The sequence below is a fragment of the Engystomops pustulosus genome, chromosome 1, assembly GCF_040894005.1.
Source record: "Engystomops pustulosus chromosome 1, aEngPut4.maternal, whole genome shotgun sequence".
Taxonomy (NCBI): Eukaryota; Metazoa; Chordata; class Amphibia; order Anura; family Leptodactylidae; genus Engystomops; species Engystomops pustulosus.
This window is the reverse complement of record NC_092411.1, coordinates 331,115-348,964: the sequence shown is the minus strand read 5'-3', so window position 1 is coordinate 348,964 and position 17,850 is coordinate 331,115. Positions and strand designations below refer to the sequence as shown.

The 17,850-nt window shown below is 49.7% G+C and overlaps 1 protein-coding gene across 3 annotated transcripts; it reads left to right on the top strand.

Annotated features, from left to right (window-relative positions):
- The first annotated feature begins 4,351 nt into the window (after nucleotides 1-4,351).
- Nucleotides 4,352-8,658, top strand: LOC140114298 (uncharacterized). Of its 3 annotated transcripts, XM_072132698.1 has the most exons (5): nucleotides 4,352-5,537; nucleotides 5,671-5,816; nucleotides 5,898-6,056; nucleotides 6,135-6,261; nucleotides 6,556-8,658. In XM_072132698.1, the coding sequence occupies exons 2-5, from the start codon at nucleotides 5,739-5,741 to the stop codon at nucleotides 7,509-7,511; spliced, it is 1,320 nt and encodes a 439-aa protein (XP_071988799.1). In that variant the 5' UTR covers nucleotides 4,352-5,537; nucleotides 5,671-5,738; the 3' UTR covers nucleotides 7,512-8,658. The 3 variants fall into 3 exon arrangements, with proteins under 3 accessions (XP_071988799.1, XP_071988798.1, XP_071988797.1); XM_072132697.1 differs by having other exon boundaries at nucleotides 4,352-5,532; nucleotides 5,671-6,056; XM_072132696.1 differs by having other exon boundaries at nucleotides 5,671-6,056.
- Nucleotides 8,659-17,850: the final 9,192 nt, after the last annotated feature.

The window sequence follows — 17,850 nt, the reverse complement described above, 5'->3', positions numbered from 1 at the left end:
TTTTGCAGAACAGAATCGTCCCGGTCCATTTTTAAACGTCCCCGACTCCGATTCTGTGCTGCCTGTCTCAACCTCCTGCCTGTCCTCGACCACAAGTTTGCCTTACGATTCTGTACTTCACCTTGGTCACCACCATGGACAAAGTCGCACCTGTGGAACGACCTGGTGGTACCACGCCGCAACAAGTCCAACCTGCTTTGCCACGGCTTCTGGTGAAAACCAGGTGCCACTTAGACTCTAGTCACAGGTGTAGACCTGCGTCATTGTCCGCGTTGGTCCAATGCGCCCTCTAACCCCTGGTTCCTCACAGTTGCAACGCTAATTGGTACTGGCCACCTGACAACCTATAAATGCTTAACCTCTTCCTGTGTCCCCTGCCGGATCTTATTGTCAGTAACTAGGGGTAGTGGACCCACTGGACCACCGCGGACAATGACGTAAAACGACAGTCTAAGTGGTACCCGCAAAACAGGTTGGACTTGTTGTGGCGTCGTTCCACAGGTGTGAGTTTATCCGTGGTGTAGGCATAGTTCAGAATCGTAAGGGAAACTCGTGGTCAGGAACAGGCAAGAGGTCGAGACAGTTAGCACAGGATCAGAGCCGGCGACGTAACGAAGGTCAGGACAGGCAGCACGGGATCAGAGTGAGGAACAACAAGAAATTGGGATAATGGAACAAAGCTTTCTTTTAGGCATAGAAGAACAAAGATCCAATAGGGGCCACAGGAAGATGTTGAGCATTAATAGGTTCTCAATTAGGCGACAATTAGCGGTGCGGACAGTAAGATCCTGCCATGGTTCCGCTATCTGCCCTGGCTAATCTTGCCACAATTGAAGCCCAGCAGTCCCAGTAGATTGCCGTGCAAGGCCAGCAATTCGGACAAGTCACCGCTATGTTGCAGCAACTGATGGCTACTCAGCAGCAGCCTCAAGTTCCTGCGGTTCCTACTGCTACTCCGGATTCTTTGCCTTCCGCAGAAAATATGCTGGGGATTTCAAGTTGTGCAGGGGCTTTATGACTCATGCCTACACAGTTCATCACAGTATCAGTTTCCTGTGGTCCACCAAGAGAAGCCGCTGACTATCTCCTCCGTCAGTGTCTCCTCTGTCAGTGACTATCTCCTCCGTCCAAGGCTCTGGTGGGTCTTCCCGCTGCTTATACAGACTTTGCCGACGTCTTCTCAGAGAAACAAGCAGAGACTCTGCCACCACCCCGTCCTTATGACTGTCCTATAGAGTTGCTGCCAGACACGTCTCCACCACGAGGTCAGCTATACCCATTGTCCGTACCTGAGACCACGGCCATGTCAGCCTATATAAAGGAGAATCTGCAGAAAGGGTTCATCCGCAAGTCTTCATCTCCTGCCGGTGGATTCTTTTTTGTGGCCAAGAAAGATGGTTCTCTCCGCCCCTGGATAGACTATCGTGGGCTTAATCATTTTACCATGAAGAACCGCTACCCACTTCCCTTGATCACGAAACTCTTTGACCGTCTCCTTGGAGCTAAGGTCTTCAGTAGATTGGACCTTCAGGGGGCATATAATCTCATCTGCATCCGTGAAGGAAGAAATGGGCACTTCGAGTATTTGGTCATTCCATTTGGACTGCTGTCTTTCAAGAATTTGTCAACGACATTTTATGTCGACTCGTTTTATATCCGTGTAGTGGTCTACTTGGACGATATCCTGGAGTTGTATACTGACCTGGAATCCCATCAGGCCCACGTACGACAAGTTCTCAGGCATCTAAAGGCCAATCACCTATATGCAAAATTCGAAAAGTGCCCGTTACACCAGAAGAGTATTTCGTTCCTCGGGTATATCATTTCTGACAAGGGTCTACAGATGGATCCGACCAAGTTGTCTGTGGTTCTCCACTGGCTACGCCAAGTAGGACTATGAGCTATACAGAGATTCCTGGGCTTCGCTAACTACTACCGGCAGTTCATACCACATTTCTCCCTCATGTCACCTATTGTGGCATTAACAAAGAAAAACACTGACCCTGAGCTCTGGCCTCCGGTGGCTGAAGAAGCATTTTCTAAATTGAAGTCTGCCTTTGCCTCTGCTCCTGTTCTCACACGGCCTTATATGGAGAAACCGTTCCAGTTTGAGGTTGACGCTTCCTCTGTAGGAGCTGGAGCCATCCTCACCCAGAAACGCTCACCTGTGGTTTCTTCTCAAAGACTTTTTCTGCCACAGAGAGGAACTACTCCATAGGTGATCAGGAGCTTCTGGCCATAAAACTTGCCTTGGAAGAGTGGCGTTATGTCCTGGAAGGAGCTCATCATCCGGTCTGTATCTACACGGATCACAAGAATCTCCTATACCTCCAGACCACCCACGTCTCAATCCTCGACAGGCTCGTTGGTCCCTCTTCTAATGCCGTGGACTCACATAGCCATGATCACTCATATTCTTCCGGTAATACAGTCATCTGGGTGTTAACAGATCGGTTCTCCAAGATGTACCACTTTGTGCCTCTGACAGGTCTGCCGTCATCTCCTCGTCTTTCTATATGTCTTCCGGCTACATGGTCTTCCCCTACACATTGTCTCGGACCGTGGGGTCCAGTTTGTTTCCAGGTTCTGGCATTCTGCAATCAACTGCAGGTCAAGCTGGACTTGTCCTCTGCAGATCATCTTCAGTCTAACGGGCAGATGGAGAGAGTCAACCAGACTCCGGGTTGCTATCTACGGCACTTTGTCTCTGCTCGACAGGACGATTGGTCCTCCCTCTTACCTTTGGCAGAATTTTCTTATAATTCTCTGTACTCTGAATCCGCCGGTGCTGCTCCCTTCTTCATTGTCTATCGACTTCCACACCCACCTCTTCCTCTTGTCATTCCTTCTGATGTTCCTGCTGTAGAAGAACTGGTACAAGATCTTAAGTCCATCTGGGAGCAAACTCGCTCCCTCTACTTTGGACATCCGTCCGCAGCAAAACGCAGGCTGACAGGAAACATAGGCTTCCTTCAGTGTTCTCTCCTGCAGATAAAGTTTGGCAGTCCTCCAGATATGTCCATCTGAAGATCCCCGGCTACAAACTCGGTCCTCGTTTTCTGCGCCCATTCACGGTATTAAGGCGCATCAATCGTGTGGCATACAAACTTTGTCTTCCTCCCACCATGTGCATCTCGAACTCCTTCCATGGCTCCCTCTTGAAACAGGTAATCTTGAACCGTTTGTCCCGGCAAATAGCTCCTCCTGCTCCTGTGGCTGATTCCACCAATGTCTTTGAAGTCAAAGTCCTGAACGTGAAGTCGGTTAGAGGATGACAGTACTTTCTTGTTCACTGGAAGGGGTTCGGGCCGGAGGAGAGATCTTTGGAGCCCGAGGACAACAAGGCCCCAAGGTTTCTTCAGACCAAGAAGAGGGGGAGGCCGTAGGTGGGTGTACTGTCACGGGTGCTCCTGTGACCCATGTTCTGGGTCGCAGGTGCACCTGTGTGCCTCCAGGTGCCCCCTCACGCCAGCAGCCTCACTTACCTAGCCGCGCTGAAGTGACGGTCTCCTCGCTTCAGTGCAGGCCCGTCTGAAATTTAATGGGCCAATGCACCGCTAATTGGTGCTGCTCACCTGACAACCTATTAATGCTCAACCTCTTCGGATGACCCCTGCCGGATCTTTGTTCTTTTATGCCTAAGAGAAAGCTTTGTTCCATGCCCTTTGCAACTATCCTGATTTCCCGTTGTGACCTCGATTCCGTTCCTGACTCAGATCCCATGCTGCCTGTCCCCGACCATGAGTTTGCCTTAAGATTTTGTACTATTCCTTGGCCGCCACCACGGACCATTGGAATGACCTAGTGGTACCACGACACAGCAACTCTATCCCGCTTTGCGGCAGGCTCTGGTGAGAACCTGGTGCTACTTAGGGTCCCAGGTGTCGGCTTACGTCATTGTCCGCGGTGGTCCATTGGATCCACTACCCCTGGTTCCTGACACTGAATTAATGAAATGCTCCCAGCAGGGCTCCCCCCTAATGAAATGTCCCCCATTCATGACATACCCCCAGCAGTACTCCCCCATTAATGAAATGCCCTCAGCAGTGCTCCCCTCCCTAATAAAATGCCCCAAGGGGTGTTCCCCCCACCAATTAAATGTTAACAATGGATGCCCCATGAAGGTAATAAAGTGAACACTTACGTCCGGCACTCCTCTTCACCCTGCAGCCCCAGCTTCTTCCCAACACTGCTGGCAGAGGCACGTCTATGCTCTCTGCTGCACACAATCATAGCGGGAGTGCGCCAGCAGTATAGACGCGCTTCTGCCCGCAGTGCTGGGAAGCTGAGGACAGAAGAAGCCAGGGCCGCGGGGTGAAGAAGAGTGCTAGAGGTAAGTACCAATTTTTTCTTTCTTCCTTAAGTTTAGTTTTTGACTACGGCCCGGGACCTGGTTTTCCACGGACTTGTCTGGTTTTGCCTCTTCCTGACCCTCCTCCATCTATTGTGGAGGGGAATCTGGAGTTTGAGGTGGAAAAAGTTGTGAATTCCAGATGGGTAGGTAACTCCCTGCAGTACCTGGTCCATTGGAAAGGTTTTGGTCCTGAGGATAGGTCTTGGGTTCCGGCTAGAGATGTTCGTGCTCCGTTACTCAGGTTATTTCATCAGGCCTATCCTCAGAAGCCATCTTTCCGGTCTAGGGGTCCGAAGGCCCCCCCGTCAGGGGGGGGGGGGGGTACTGTCAGGTTTGCAGAGGAGAATGCTGGGACTTCTGGTGGTGCTGGTAGCATTCTACAACCTCCGGCGCGTCTACGCACAAACTCCACCTCTCGTCCGCTACCTGCGGTGTCTGGTGCGCGCTCCTGGGACTGCTAGGACCTTGTGCTGTTTAGGGGTGGTGCTCTGGACTGCTGGGACTTGTGGTACCTTGCATGGTGCCTGCGATTGTGCTTGGTTATTCTGCACCATGAGGGGTTAATTCCCAGAAGTTGTCCAGGTCCTATCAGGTTCTGGAGGTCCTGGCTGCATAGATTGCAGGTCACTAGTCACCTGTGCCGGTGTGTGAGATCCCTCCATCGCTCGCTCTCTGCATTAGGTGTGACTCGCTCTGTATCTGTGTTGTTGTGACCTCTAGTTTTTTGACATTGACTCTTTGCTTACTGACTTTGCTCCTGACGTTCCCTCTCGTTGTGACTCCGGCTAGTTTACCATTCTTTTGTGTTTTATGTTTGTCAGTCTGTTTGTGTTTCCCTTCCAGCACTTATCCAGTGTATTTCGAGTCTTCAATTAGTCGCCCTACAGTCTATCATGGGGGGGGGGCTATAGGAAGGGACAGAGGTTGGGGCGAGCGCAGGGCACACTATCCCCTGTCTTCTGTGTTACCCAATCCTAACATAATGATTCTCCGCCTCATCTATCCTGACTCCTCCCCCTGCTGATCACATGACAGTGACATCACCGCAGGTCCTGGAAGCCGGCAGGAGGAGGTGTGACTGAGTCTCCAGATCACAGGAATGGTCATTGTTCATGAATATTTATGGATTCTCATTGATCTGAGGAGATAAATCGATTCTGGTGTTTGTTTCTGCAGAAGTTCGGTCCGTCGCCTTCTTTTCAGTCTTATTTGAGCCTCATTCAGCAGAATATAAAGGAATCACCGGCGACTCTTCCCCCGAGACGCCGAGGTTTGTGTTTCTGTTGTCGTTATCGTCTTCTCTTCTTTCTATTCAGATTCCCAGAACAGAGGATCCTCAGCCGACATCTTCTGTATCTTCTGTATCCTGATTCACTCATCAGCGATGGAGAAAGACAGAAACAAGATGGTGGAGACAATAATAGACGTCACCCTAGAGATCCTGTACCGGCTGACAGGAGAGGTGAGAGCCCCCCATATCATGTGGTGGTGGGGGATGGGACATGGATGTGGGGATATTATCCCGCTGTCTCCCCATAACCAGGATTACACATTAGTGAAGAAGACGTCTAGTGAGCGCTGTCCGGCCCCTGTGTATGAAGAATGGGGGGGACCCCTGCGCCCCATCCCCCGGCCTCACCCCCTGATACATGACCAGATCCTAGAACTGACCATGAAGATGACGGAGCTGCTGACTGGAGAGGTGACACTGCTGGGAATGCTGGGACATGATCCAGTAATGGAGGCTCTGGGGGATGACTGTAGCCATTGTGTGTGTCAGGTTCCTATAAGGTGTCAGGATGTGGCCGTCTATTTCTCCATGGAGGAGTGGGAGTATGTAGAAGGACACAAGGACCTGTACCAGGACGTGATCATGATGGAGGACCACCAGCCCCTCACATCACCAGGTAATAGACAAAGTCAGTGAACGTACATGACATCCAGCAGTTTGGTTATTTATGGGGTAACATTTGTATGACACTGTATGTGGGGGTCGGCACACATTTATGGGGGATATTCGTGGTGGATGTCCTTTCTTCATTACCTCTTCAGGGCAGGATTGAACTTGGTGGGTGGATTGGGTGGCCATGGGCCGCCTAGAAGTCTTGGACCCTGGGCTGCCGCCCGAACCTACCATATTATACTCCACTGTCCGTTACTAATGGAAGTGTTTTTAATGTTCTATTATTTACTTTTGGCAGACGACTTCTCCAGGAGCTCGGAGGACCCTGTGATGTCTTCAGATTTTAAAACCGAGGATTGTGATATCACACAAGTTATATGTGGAGAACACGACACCAGCCCAGAGACACCCCAAGATATACCCCCAGCCCTTCCCTATCCTCCTATTACACATGTCTCATCCTCTCATTCATCCCAGACAGTCGAGCAAGAAAAAAATCTCATAAAGGCAGTAAAATTTCGAGGAGTTTACAAAGGAGAGAGGCCGTATTCCTGCTCACAATGTGGAAAGTGTTATGTCCATAGATCAGACCTTGCTAAACATCAGAGAACTCACACAGGAGAGAAGCCATATTCGTGTTCAGAATGTGGAAAGTGTTATGCCCAGAGATCAGAGCTCGCTAAACATCAGAGAATTCACACGGGAGAGAAGCCATATTCGTGCTCAAAATGTGGAAAGTGTTTTGCTCATAGTTCAGATTTTTCTAAACATCAGAGAATTCACACAGGGGAGAAACCATTTTCGTGTACAGATTGCGGGAAATGTTTTAATAAAAAATCTAATCTTCTGGCACATAAAAGAGTTCACACGGGAGAGAAGCCGTTCTCATGTCTGGAATGCGGAAAGTGCTTTTCTCGGAAATCCAATCTTGTCGATCATCAGAGATCCCACACGGGGGAGCGGCCATTTTCATGTTCACAATGTGGCAAATGTTTTACGCAGAAATCGACTCTTCTTTTACATCAAAAAATTCACATGGGAGAGCGGCCATTTTCATGTTCGGAATGTGGCAAATGTTTTACACAGAAGTCGAGTCTTCTTCTACATCAAAAAATTCACACGGGGGAGAAGCCGTTCTCATGTTCAGTTTGTGGAAAGTGTTTTTACCAAAAGTCAGCTCTAATATTACATCAGAAAACTCACATCGGAGAGAAGTCGTTCCCACATCTAGAATACGGAAAATGTTTGATCTAAAATTTGGATTTTGTGAAACATGAGAGAATTCACACAGTAGAGAAGCCACAATCATGTACATGTGGCCGAGCAGTATACATAAGAGATGCCCTGCCCTCGCATAAAAACACAGGGCAAACATCTTCATATCCAGACTGTGAAAAACGTTTTTCTCACAAAATACTCGTTGGGGTGAGTTCACACCTGTGTTTGGTGGGTTCCCGGTCTATAAGGATTGGAAGGTGAACAGAAGACCTTGCGTTTACCTTCTGCTTTTCATTTCCTGATGCTTTTTTTAAATGGAGAGATTACCTAAACCCCCCGGTGCAGGTGTGAACTGGTCCTTACTGTATGAGAGAACTCGATAAGCAATTTAGAAGGTTTTTATTGTAGTTTTGATGTAGTTTTTATGTCTAGTCAGCAGTAGATCCCAACAAAGAAAAGGTTTAAAGGAAAGAATGAGACTTCCCTCCTATGTATCTGCTCTTTTTGTTAACTGGGAGGGGCAGCAGTAGGGCAGAGGCGGCCATGTCCACCCGTGGAGGTAGCTTAGCAGCAAGCACAGAACTAATATATGGTCGCTGACTGTGGTGCCACTGACTGGTTTGGGCACGTGGTCCATGGGGGACAGGCCGGGTTAGTGTCAGGCCAAGAAATATCTGAAGGTCAGGAAAGTCAGGGTCAGCGTCCGGTCATCCCGAGGTCATCACCAGAAGTGCAGAGCAGAAATAGATCCACGCAGCCGCAGACGCAGGAAGCAGAAGAAAAGAAAGTCCGGGAACCTAATGCTCAGGCACCTTCCTATGGGCCCAGCACCAGTGCACAGAGATCGGACCAGGACGTAGGATATGTTTCTGCTGAGCATCTGGAAAATCGTAATTATTTATAAAATTATTTGTTTTTTTCTAATTTATTGACAATTTTTTATTTGCTGTTTTGTCCGTTTTCTGTCTTCTGCTTGTGAATTTGTCTGCGACTTGTTAGTCAAAATGTTTCATGTCCACATTAACGCTTCATCTGCCAAAATGAATACGGGCAGCAACCGAATGTTATGTGACTCCATAGAAAGAGGAATCTTTCTCTTGTACATTTCTGCACATTTATGAAAATAATAAAAACTCAGAGGTGAACAATAGTGCGTTACAGAGCGGTAACTTACCAGACACTATGGGGCACATCTACTAAGGGTCCGCAGGCGCGGATCCGTTGGGTTTTTCCCGAATATTTCCGCTTTGCACTGTATTTCACGGGATTGTGGCGCACGCGACCGATTTTTGGCGCAATCGCGCCGACTTTCGCGCGACAGAAATCGGGGGGGCGTGGCCACCGGACAACCCGAAGGATTCGGAAAAACCGCAGAATTTAAAAAGCCATTTGTGTCGCAAGATCAAGCACTCACATACACCAGAAAAAAGCAGGTAAACTCCGGCGGACCTCGGCGCAGCAGCGACACCTGGTGAATATCGGCGCACGGACCTGAGTGAATCCCGGCAGAACCCGAATCAGCGACGGAGAACCCGCCGGGTAAGTAAATGTGCCCCTATGTGTGATTCCTGTTTCTCTTCTGTCGGCTGAGGTTATCATTCAGACGTTTCCACATGAATTCACCCTGACTGGGCGGGTTTCATGCTTAATATGATTTTTTTTGAACATTAAATATAGATGGGCAGTGCTCCGTAGGAACGGGTTTGGGCCTCGGTTTTTAGCATGGGTGCAGTTATTGTATTCCTCACCATCTACTATGGTCCAAATGCAACATTCCCCAGTGGGGCCTGACCTTTTGACTTGGGGGCAGCTGGATTCCCCTGGTACCTGAGTGACTGGCTTGAGCGCGGCTTATTGGTCATTGTCGCTTAGGACAGGTGGAGCAGGCATCGTCCACTCCGGGAAGGTGTCCAACAGGTGGATTACAAGAAAGAGGAAAAAACAGTTCTCCCGGGGGCGCCCCCTATGTACAGATGTGAGGATCCCGGGTAGATGTAGTAGGGAGGCACTCGATGTTATGCGGCTTCCAGGGATCACGATGAGACAATGGATGTAAACGTTACATCACAGTTCCTTTCTTCCAGAACACGGCAAAGGCAACAGGCCAAGATAACTGGTCCAATGTGTCTGGTTGGATTGCATTCGGCAGAGGTGCTCACAGCCCGGTATCTAGAAGAGGAGCTGCTGTAGCTCAGACACCACAGTGCGAATAAGCCCTGGGCTTTCTGGTTTTGGAACTACAGCGCCCCTCGCTGTCTGGTACAGCGCTCAGCTGCACCAAATGCAATACTTTGTGTGGGGACATTACAGTGATGTGGAGTGTGGGGACATTACAGTGATGTGTGGAGTGTGGGGACATTACAGTGATGTGTGGAGTGTGGGGGCATTACAGCTGCATAGACTATGGGACTAATACATTGGCATGGGGTGTAAGGACATTATAGAAGTGTGGAGGCATTGTCACAGAGGACGCTGCTGGCTCATCACGTGACTTGGGGTGCGACAGTAAGGGTTAATTTTGCCTACTCAAACCTGCGCTCACCTTTCACTCAGGACACAAATAGAGCATAAATCACACCTCATACAGATTCACACTCCAATTCTGAGTATTTGCTGCCACCACTTACTGAATTTACACTGGGACTAATAAGTGTCCCACTCTACATCCGCTCTCGCCTCCCAAAAGAATTACAAAATAAAATGACACAACACAGGAAAACAGTGATAAAATAAAAAGAGAGAAAAATAACAGAAACTTACAAATAAAAGAAATTCCTGAAGTGTAAACCCGACTATATAAGGAGGGTGCGCACAAACTAGTGTTTTACTGCAGGGATTTAAGGGTTAAAAGCACTTTAGGGAAGAGGGGTGGGTTAGTGGTTTACCCATGATTCAAAGGGGCTGTCTCCTCCCACTCTCGCCAAGTCTACCTTATAAAAGGGGGTTGTGTCCAGGTCTGGGCCTCTTTGATCTTCATCTCAATCTTGCAGTAGCTGTGAGGCAGAACTGGAGACTGTTTCTTGGGGCACATCCCTGCCAGGTATCATGGGCGATCCCTTTATTGTGGCCCCTACAGGACCATGTGTAGAGGGAAGGTGTTGCATGGCTGTCCCAGCTGGTGGCCCCTGAGTTCTCTTCGGCTGCTGCACTGTTGCCGCCTCTGGCTGTGCCTCAGCCTGCCCGGCGGTCTGCTTGTAGATTGTGGCCACCGCCTTGTTTCAGTCCGTCTCCCTCCTCACCCCCTCTCCTTGTCACAGATCCCGGCACGCAGCGGAGGCCCGCACATGCGCACTGGGGCCCGCTTGCACCGAGATGCAGCAGCGCTCAGGGATCAAACCCCCAAGGCGCCATGCGTCTCGGCAGTAGCTCCACCCTTCCCCCTTCACTTCCTCAGCCGGAGCCCCCTCTCCCTCAGCAGCTGGCTGCTCGCTGTCACCGGCACCTTGGGCCACTGCAGTCATGGTGCCTTCAGCTAGTAGGAAGGAGATCCACAACCTGCGCTACAGGTCCAGCAGATCCCGCTCTATTTCACCCACCCGAAATGCTCGATGCGACGCAGCAACTCTAGAGCATTATTATTCTGATCACAACAGGTACTCTGGATCATCCTGCCGAAAGAGGCGGTACAGATCCTCCAGATGGCGCTCACCGTCTTCCTCTGACATGTCAACAAGTGAATCAAGGTGCCTGGCTATCGTAGCCGTAACCTGTTAGTGCTCTTGCAGGTGCTTTATTTACCCAGTGATTTCCAATTTGCTGGGGCTTGGGCAGGGCAGGGTAGTCAGGCAGGGGTGGGGGCAGAGATATTGCAGTCTTTAAAAACCCTGCTGGACAGACTCCCTCCCTTTAATGCCCTTACCGCCTACTCCTTGGCTTCTACACCTCAACTGGCTGGAGTCCATATTCGGTCTTTTGTGCAGTTATCCCTTCGGGTTTGCATCTGGAACCTGAGATTAGAGAAAAGATTTGGGCTAATTCTTACATGGACATATGGTCCTTAGTTACGGTTGACCTGCATATGATTGATAAGGAGAGGAGGGTTTGGTCGGACAAACCCCAGGACTGCAAGCCTAGGGTTGCTAAGACCATAAATAATTGGCTGCAAGTGTTTGCGGTGCTGGAGTGTGTGATGGGGCGGAAGCACCAGGAATGCTGTTCCAAGCCCTTCACATATATGGACGTGATTTATTCATCTTACAAGATTCATCGGGTGTCTGAGTGGTGGCGGTACAACAAAGATTTTAGTCGGCGCCCATCATTGAAGATCGCAGAAGATGTGTGGCTGCGCCTTATGGTTTCGCAGAAGCCTTCCTTTCAGCCCACGGCTACTTCCCCCTCCTCCAGTGCAGCCCTCACTGCAGTGGCCATACGTAGACCCGGAGCATGTTGGCTCTTTGGTTTGTGTAAGTACAAACACGAATGCTCCTCCTGCCACGGCGCTCACACCGCATCCCGTTGCCCGAGACCTCCCATTAAGCCCGGCAGGTCCTCAACCCGGCAAGGACCCCTGTGAGCATAGCCGAGATGGAGCCGTGGCTAGACACATACGCAAACAAACCAGACACAGCCACATTGCTGGGGGGGGGGGGGGTTTACGTAAGGTTTCTTTATTCCTTTCTCTTTGGATAGAGCTGGTTTCTTGAATTTCCTGAAGTCCTTAGAGACAAGGACTTTAAAGAAGTTAGTTTGGGACGCGTAGTCGGCTCTTTCACCGCCCATGCTTTTCCAAATTTCAAAATTTTCCCTGCTGGGTGTGGCCCCCAAAAAAGAACCGGGCAACTATCGACTAATACAGCACCTGTAGTTTCCCAAGGGCTCCTCGGTGAATGATGGAATCCTTCCTGAGGAGACTTCTGTGATGTACGTGTCATTCGATATTGCGCACTGCTGGCCAAGGGGCCCTGATGGTGAAGTCCGACATTGAGTTGGCTTTCTGCTTCTTGACAGTACACCTTGATTGCACCACCATTGCATGGATGGGCAATATACGATGCTCGCCTGCCTATGGGTTGTTCTATCTCCTGTCGATAGTTTGAGATTTTCAGTTCATTTCTGGAGAGGGTGGTACATCAGGAGTCTGGCCATTGCTTAGTCATTCATTATCTGGATGACTTCCTGTTCATCGGCCCTGCAGGTATCTCAGTTTATGCCTTTTTGTTGTCTATTACTCGATCCCTGTGGAAGGACCTGATGGTATGGCAACGTATCCTGTTGTCTTACAATGAGAAAACATTGTTGGCTTCTTCCCCCTGTCTCTAACTCTGAACTGTCTTTATACACCGATACAGCTGGTTCCACCAGCTTCGGTGCGGTGTATGGAAATGATTGATACGCCACGGCCACTTGAGTGGCGGGAGTCAGGCTTGTGTAGGAACCGGACCCTGCTGGAACTTCTCTGATCACTTCAAAGAGCAACATCTTGATCAAGCGCCAGTCAGGACCTGACCTTTCCTCATCTGGCCCAGGTTTTTAAAAATCCACCTCTATCTTCCTCCAAGGAACTCATGTAGGTACATAGAGCACAGCTGACTTCCCAAGAGCGGACTAGACAATGTCTGGAGAATCTCTGCCTCTATTGCGCCAGTACTCTTTCTGCAGACTTGTCCAGTCCGTCCTCCGCGTCTAGAGAGACGCACTCACCTAGGGTTCTTGGGAGAAGTGTCCCTAGGTGAGAACAAAGCATCTTTACGTCTGCATATTCCTGTTCTGCTCAGTTTTGGAATTAGTGGTCTGGTTCAAGTCTCGGCCTTCCTGGATTCCGGCTCTGCAGGGAATTTCATGGATACCGCTCTGGTCTCCCAGCATCGTTTCCCTGTGGTTCGTCTAGAGAAGCCATGGCTTATTCTGTCTGTCAGTGGGCAGATACTCTGTGACCCAGTCCAGTATCGCACTGAACCACTATGTCTGCAAATTGGTGCCTTACATAAAGAGAGAGACTGTCTTTCTATGTACTTCCCTGTTCCACATCCTCCATTCTATAAGGACTTTGGTGGTTACAGCTACACGCACCTGTCCTCAACTGGCAGACCAAGGATGTTCTTTGCTGGGGTCCTGAATGCCAGTTTCGTTGTCTCATGGCTCTCCATCTGGTCTCTGCTATGCCATCTTCCTTGTCTCTCAAGTCTCGAGGGTCTTCCCGCTGCTCAGCTGGACTATGCTGACGTCTTCTTTGAAAAGCAAGCAGAGACTCTACCACCACTCTGTCCCTACGATTGCCCTATAGAGCTTCTGCCGTGCACATCACCTCCACAAGGTAGTGTTTACCCGTTGTCCATGCCTGAAATTGCGGCCAGAATCTGCAGAAGGGGTTCATCCGCAAATCCTCTTCTCCTGCCGGTGGCGATTTCTTCTTTGTGGCCAAGAAAAACGGATCTCTCCGCCCTTGCATAGATTATAGAGGGCTCAATAAAGCGAGGGTAAAGAACTGGTACCCACTGCCCTTAATCACGGAACTCTCTGACTGCCTCTATGGTGCCAAGGTTTTCTCTAAATTGGACCTTCGAGGGGCATATAATCATATCCACATTTGTGAGGGCGACGAGTGGAATACTGCCTTTAACACCTGAGACAGGCACTTTGAATGCCTGGTCATGCCCTTTGGACTGTGCAATGCACCTGCAGTATTTCAGGAATTTGTTAATGATATCTTCAGAGACTTGCTATATACCTGTGTCGTAGTCTACTTAGACGACATCTTGGTGTTCTCTGCTCATCTGGAGTCTCATCAAGTCCATGTACGCCAAGTGTTTAGGTGCCTAAGGGCCAATTGTCTTTATGCCAAACTGGAGAAGTGCCAGTTCCATCAGTAGAGCCTTCCGTTTCTTGGATACATCATCTCTGATAAAGGCCTACAGATGCATCCAATCAAGTTGTCTGCGGTACTTCAGTGGCCTCACCCAGTAGGACTTCGTGCAATACAGAGATTCCTGGGCTTTGCAAATTATTACCAGCAATTCATTGGACACTTCTCTTCTCCCATTGTGGCCTTAACAAGAAAAGCCGCTGATCCCAGACTCTGGCCTCCGGGGGCTGAGGAAGCATTCTCTAGACTGAAGTTTGCCTTTGCTTCTGCTCCTGTTCTGACGCGACCAGATTTAGAGAAACCGTCTTGAGGTTGACACCTCCTTGGTGGGTGCCAGAGCTGTTCTCATTCAGAAAGTGCCCAAAGGCCAAATGCTTACCTGTGGCTTTTTCTCGAAAACCTTCTCTGCGGCTGAGAGGAATTACTCCATAGGAGATCGGGAACTCCTGGCCATTAAACTTGCCTTGGAAGATTGGCGATATCTTCTGGAAGGAGCTCATCAACCGGTCAGTGTATATTCTGACCACAAGAATCTCCTGTACCTCCAGACTGCTGAGAAGAACGTCAAGGCAGATGCTCTCTCGTGCCTCTGATGTTATTGGGGATATCATCCCTCCTGAACGGCTGGTTGTGGCCGCTCCAGTTGACCTCCGGCAGCTCCCACCTGGCAAGACTTACGTCCAACCTGCCCTTCGGAAGAAGATTTTGACTTGGGGACATTGCCAAGAATGTCTTGGCATTCTGGGGTGCAGCACTCTGTAAACCCTCATTTCCCCTTACTACTGGTGGCCAGATCTGGTCCAAGACGTACGGGATTTTGTGGGTTCCTGCACCTCCTGGGCTCGTAATAAGCCATCTCACCTCAAACCCACAGGTCTCCTGATGCTGTTGCTAATACCCATCTGTCCGTGGACTCACGTGGCCATGGACTTTGCCACGGACCTTCCATCTTCCTCTGGGAATTCCTTCATCTGGGTTGTAACCGACTGGTTCTACAAGATGTCTCATTTTGTCCCGCTGCCAGGTCTGCTGTCAGCTCCTCGCCTTGCCAACCTGTTCTTCACCCACATGTTTCGGCTACACGGACTTCCGTTACACATTGTTTTCTGGCAGTCTTTATGTAACCAGCTGCAGGTGAAATTAGACTTCTGTGTACCATCCGCAATCTTATAGACAGGTAAAGAGAGTTAACCAACCTCTGGGCTATTACCTTCGTCATTTCGTCTCTGCTCGTCAGGATGACTGGTCCTCTTTGTTGCCGTGGGCAGAGTTCTATAACTCCCTGGACTCGGAGTCTGCTGGTGCAGCCCCTGTCTTTATGGTCTATGGACGAATTGCGCGTCCACCTCTTCCTCTGTCCGTTCCCTCAGATGTTTCTGCGCTATAAGAGTTGGTGCAGGACCTCAAATCAATCTGGGAACAGACTCATGAGTCTCTCTATTGGGCGTCTGCCTGAACCCCTTTGTGTTATCCAGGTGGTCAACTTGTTAGTTGGGATTCCGGCTGGGAATAACGCTCCTAGTGGTGTCAACATTCATGACCTGTTGTGCCTTAAAACCATGGGGGTGAATTTACCAACTGTTCTTCTACAAGGTGTCAACTAAAAGCAATGTGACCGTTTTCCACCCAACAACGAGCCTCTGCCTCCGTTATTTATTTAGTGGTAAGGGGTTGGGGTAAGTTAAAGTGCAATATATTATCTAGGACCGTTATCTGTGATTACTACCAATACTCTGATTCCCTGGAGGTGGGAGAAATATGGGACCCCCCAGCTTGTCCGGCAGCCCCCATAGAGTGATCCCTATTTACCTGCATCTATCAGGTTGAGGTTTCAGAACCTCCCATTGACTAATTAGTTAAAATTGTTTCTCATGATTGGACAAAGTGTTAATGAGGGGGAGGGTCCAGGAATATTCAAACAGTTTCTTTGTGACCCAGTGTCCTTTGGGGTCTGCACAGTCCAGTCTTCAGGTCAGAGTTTATCAGGCTGTAAAAACTCCGAGATGTCATAAAAAGCTGCCGGACACTTCAGGAGACGCCAATTGTCCTATATTTCCCCAATTCTCCGCACTGGATACAAGTCCTTCCATGACAGGCATCATTAGACTGGGGCCACAGTTAGGGGTATTAAGTATAGGGGTACTGAGGGGGCATCATGTAGTGTGGAATAATGGGGGCCAGCATTGTTTGTGGTATTATTACATGTCAGGACACATTTAGGGGTCATTATTAGGAGGGCGGCACAATCGGGGTCATTATACAATGTGAGGGGTGTCCTGTAAAGTCTTGAGCACCCATTAGAGTCTAGAATGGGGGAGATATACAGTTAGTATTACTTGTGTGGTTGCAGTATTTTCAAGGGGGCTCCATAGTACGGGGACAGAATTTGGGGAAGTGGACACAGGACCAGGATGTCGCTCTATACACGGCTCCATACATCACACACACTCAGCTCTCCCTCTATACACGGCTCCATACATCACACACACTCAGCTCTCGCTCTATACACGGCTCCATACATCACACACACTCAGCTCTCCCTCTATACACGGCTCCATACATCACACACACTCAGCTCTCCCTCTATACACGGCTCCATACATCACACACACTCAGCTCTCGCTCTATACACGGCTCCATACATCACACACACACAGCTCTCCCTCTATACACGGCTCCATACATCACACACACTCAGCTCTCCCTCTATACTCGGCTCCATACATCACACACACTCAGCTCTCGCTCTATACACGGCTCCATACATCACACACAAACAGCTCTCGCTCTATACACGGCTCCATACATCACACACACACAGCTCTCTCTCTATACACGGCTCCATACATCACACACACTCAGCTCTCCCTCTATACCCGGCTCCATACATCACAAACACTCAGCTCTCCCTCTATACACGGCTCCATACATCACACACACTCAGCTCTCCCTCTATACTCGGCTCCATACATCACACACACACAGCTCTCCCTCTATACCCGGCTCCGTACATCACACACACTCAGCTCTCCCCCTATACCCGGCTCCATACATCACACACTCAGCTCTCCCTCTATACACGGCTCCATACATCACACACACAGCTCTCCCTCTATACCCGGCTCCATACATCACACACACACAGCTCTCGCTCTATACACGGCTCCATACATCACACACACACAGCTCTCCCTCTATACACGGCTCCATACATCACACACACTCAGCTCTCCCTCTATACACGGCTCCATACATCACACACACACAGCTCTCCCTCTATACTCGGCTCCATACATCACACACACACAGCTCCATACATCACACACACTCAGCTCTCCCTCTATACTCGGCTCCATACATCAAGCACTCAGCTCTCGCTCTATACCCGGCTCCGTACATCACACACACTCAGCTCTCGCTCTATACACGGCTCCATACATCAAACACTCAGCTCTCCCTCTATACACAGCTCCATACATCACACACACTCAGCTCTCCCTCTATACTCGGCTCCATACATCACACACACTCAGCTCTCCCTCTATACTCGGCTCCATACATCACACACTCAGC

Excerpts from the sequence above, each read along its gene's own strand:
- LOC140114298 (XM_072132697.1), top strand. The coding sequence starts at position 5,739 with ATGGAGAAAGACAGAAACAAGATGGTGGAGACAATAATAGACGTCACC. Across the intron at positions 6,057-6,134 it reads CGGAGCTGCTGACTGGAGAG|GTTCCTATAAGGTGTCAGGA; the intron begins GTGACACTGCTG and ends TGTGTGTGTCAG. Across the intron at positions 6,262-6,555 it reads CCAGCCCCTCACATCACCAG|ACGACTTCTCCAGGAGCTCG; the intron begins GTAATAGACAAA and ends TACTTTTGGCAG.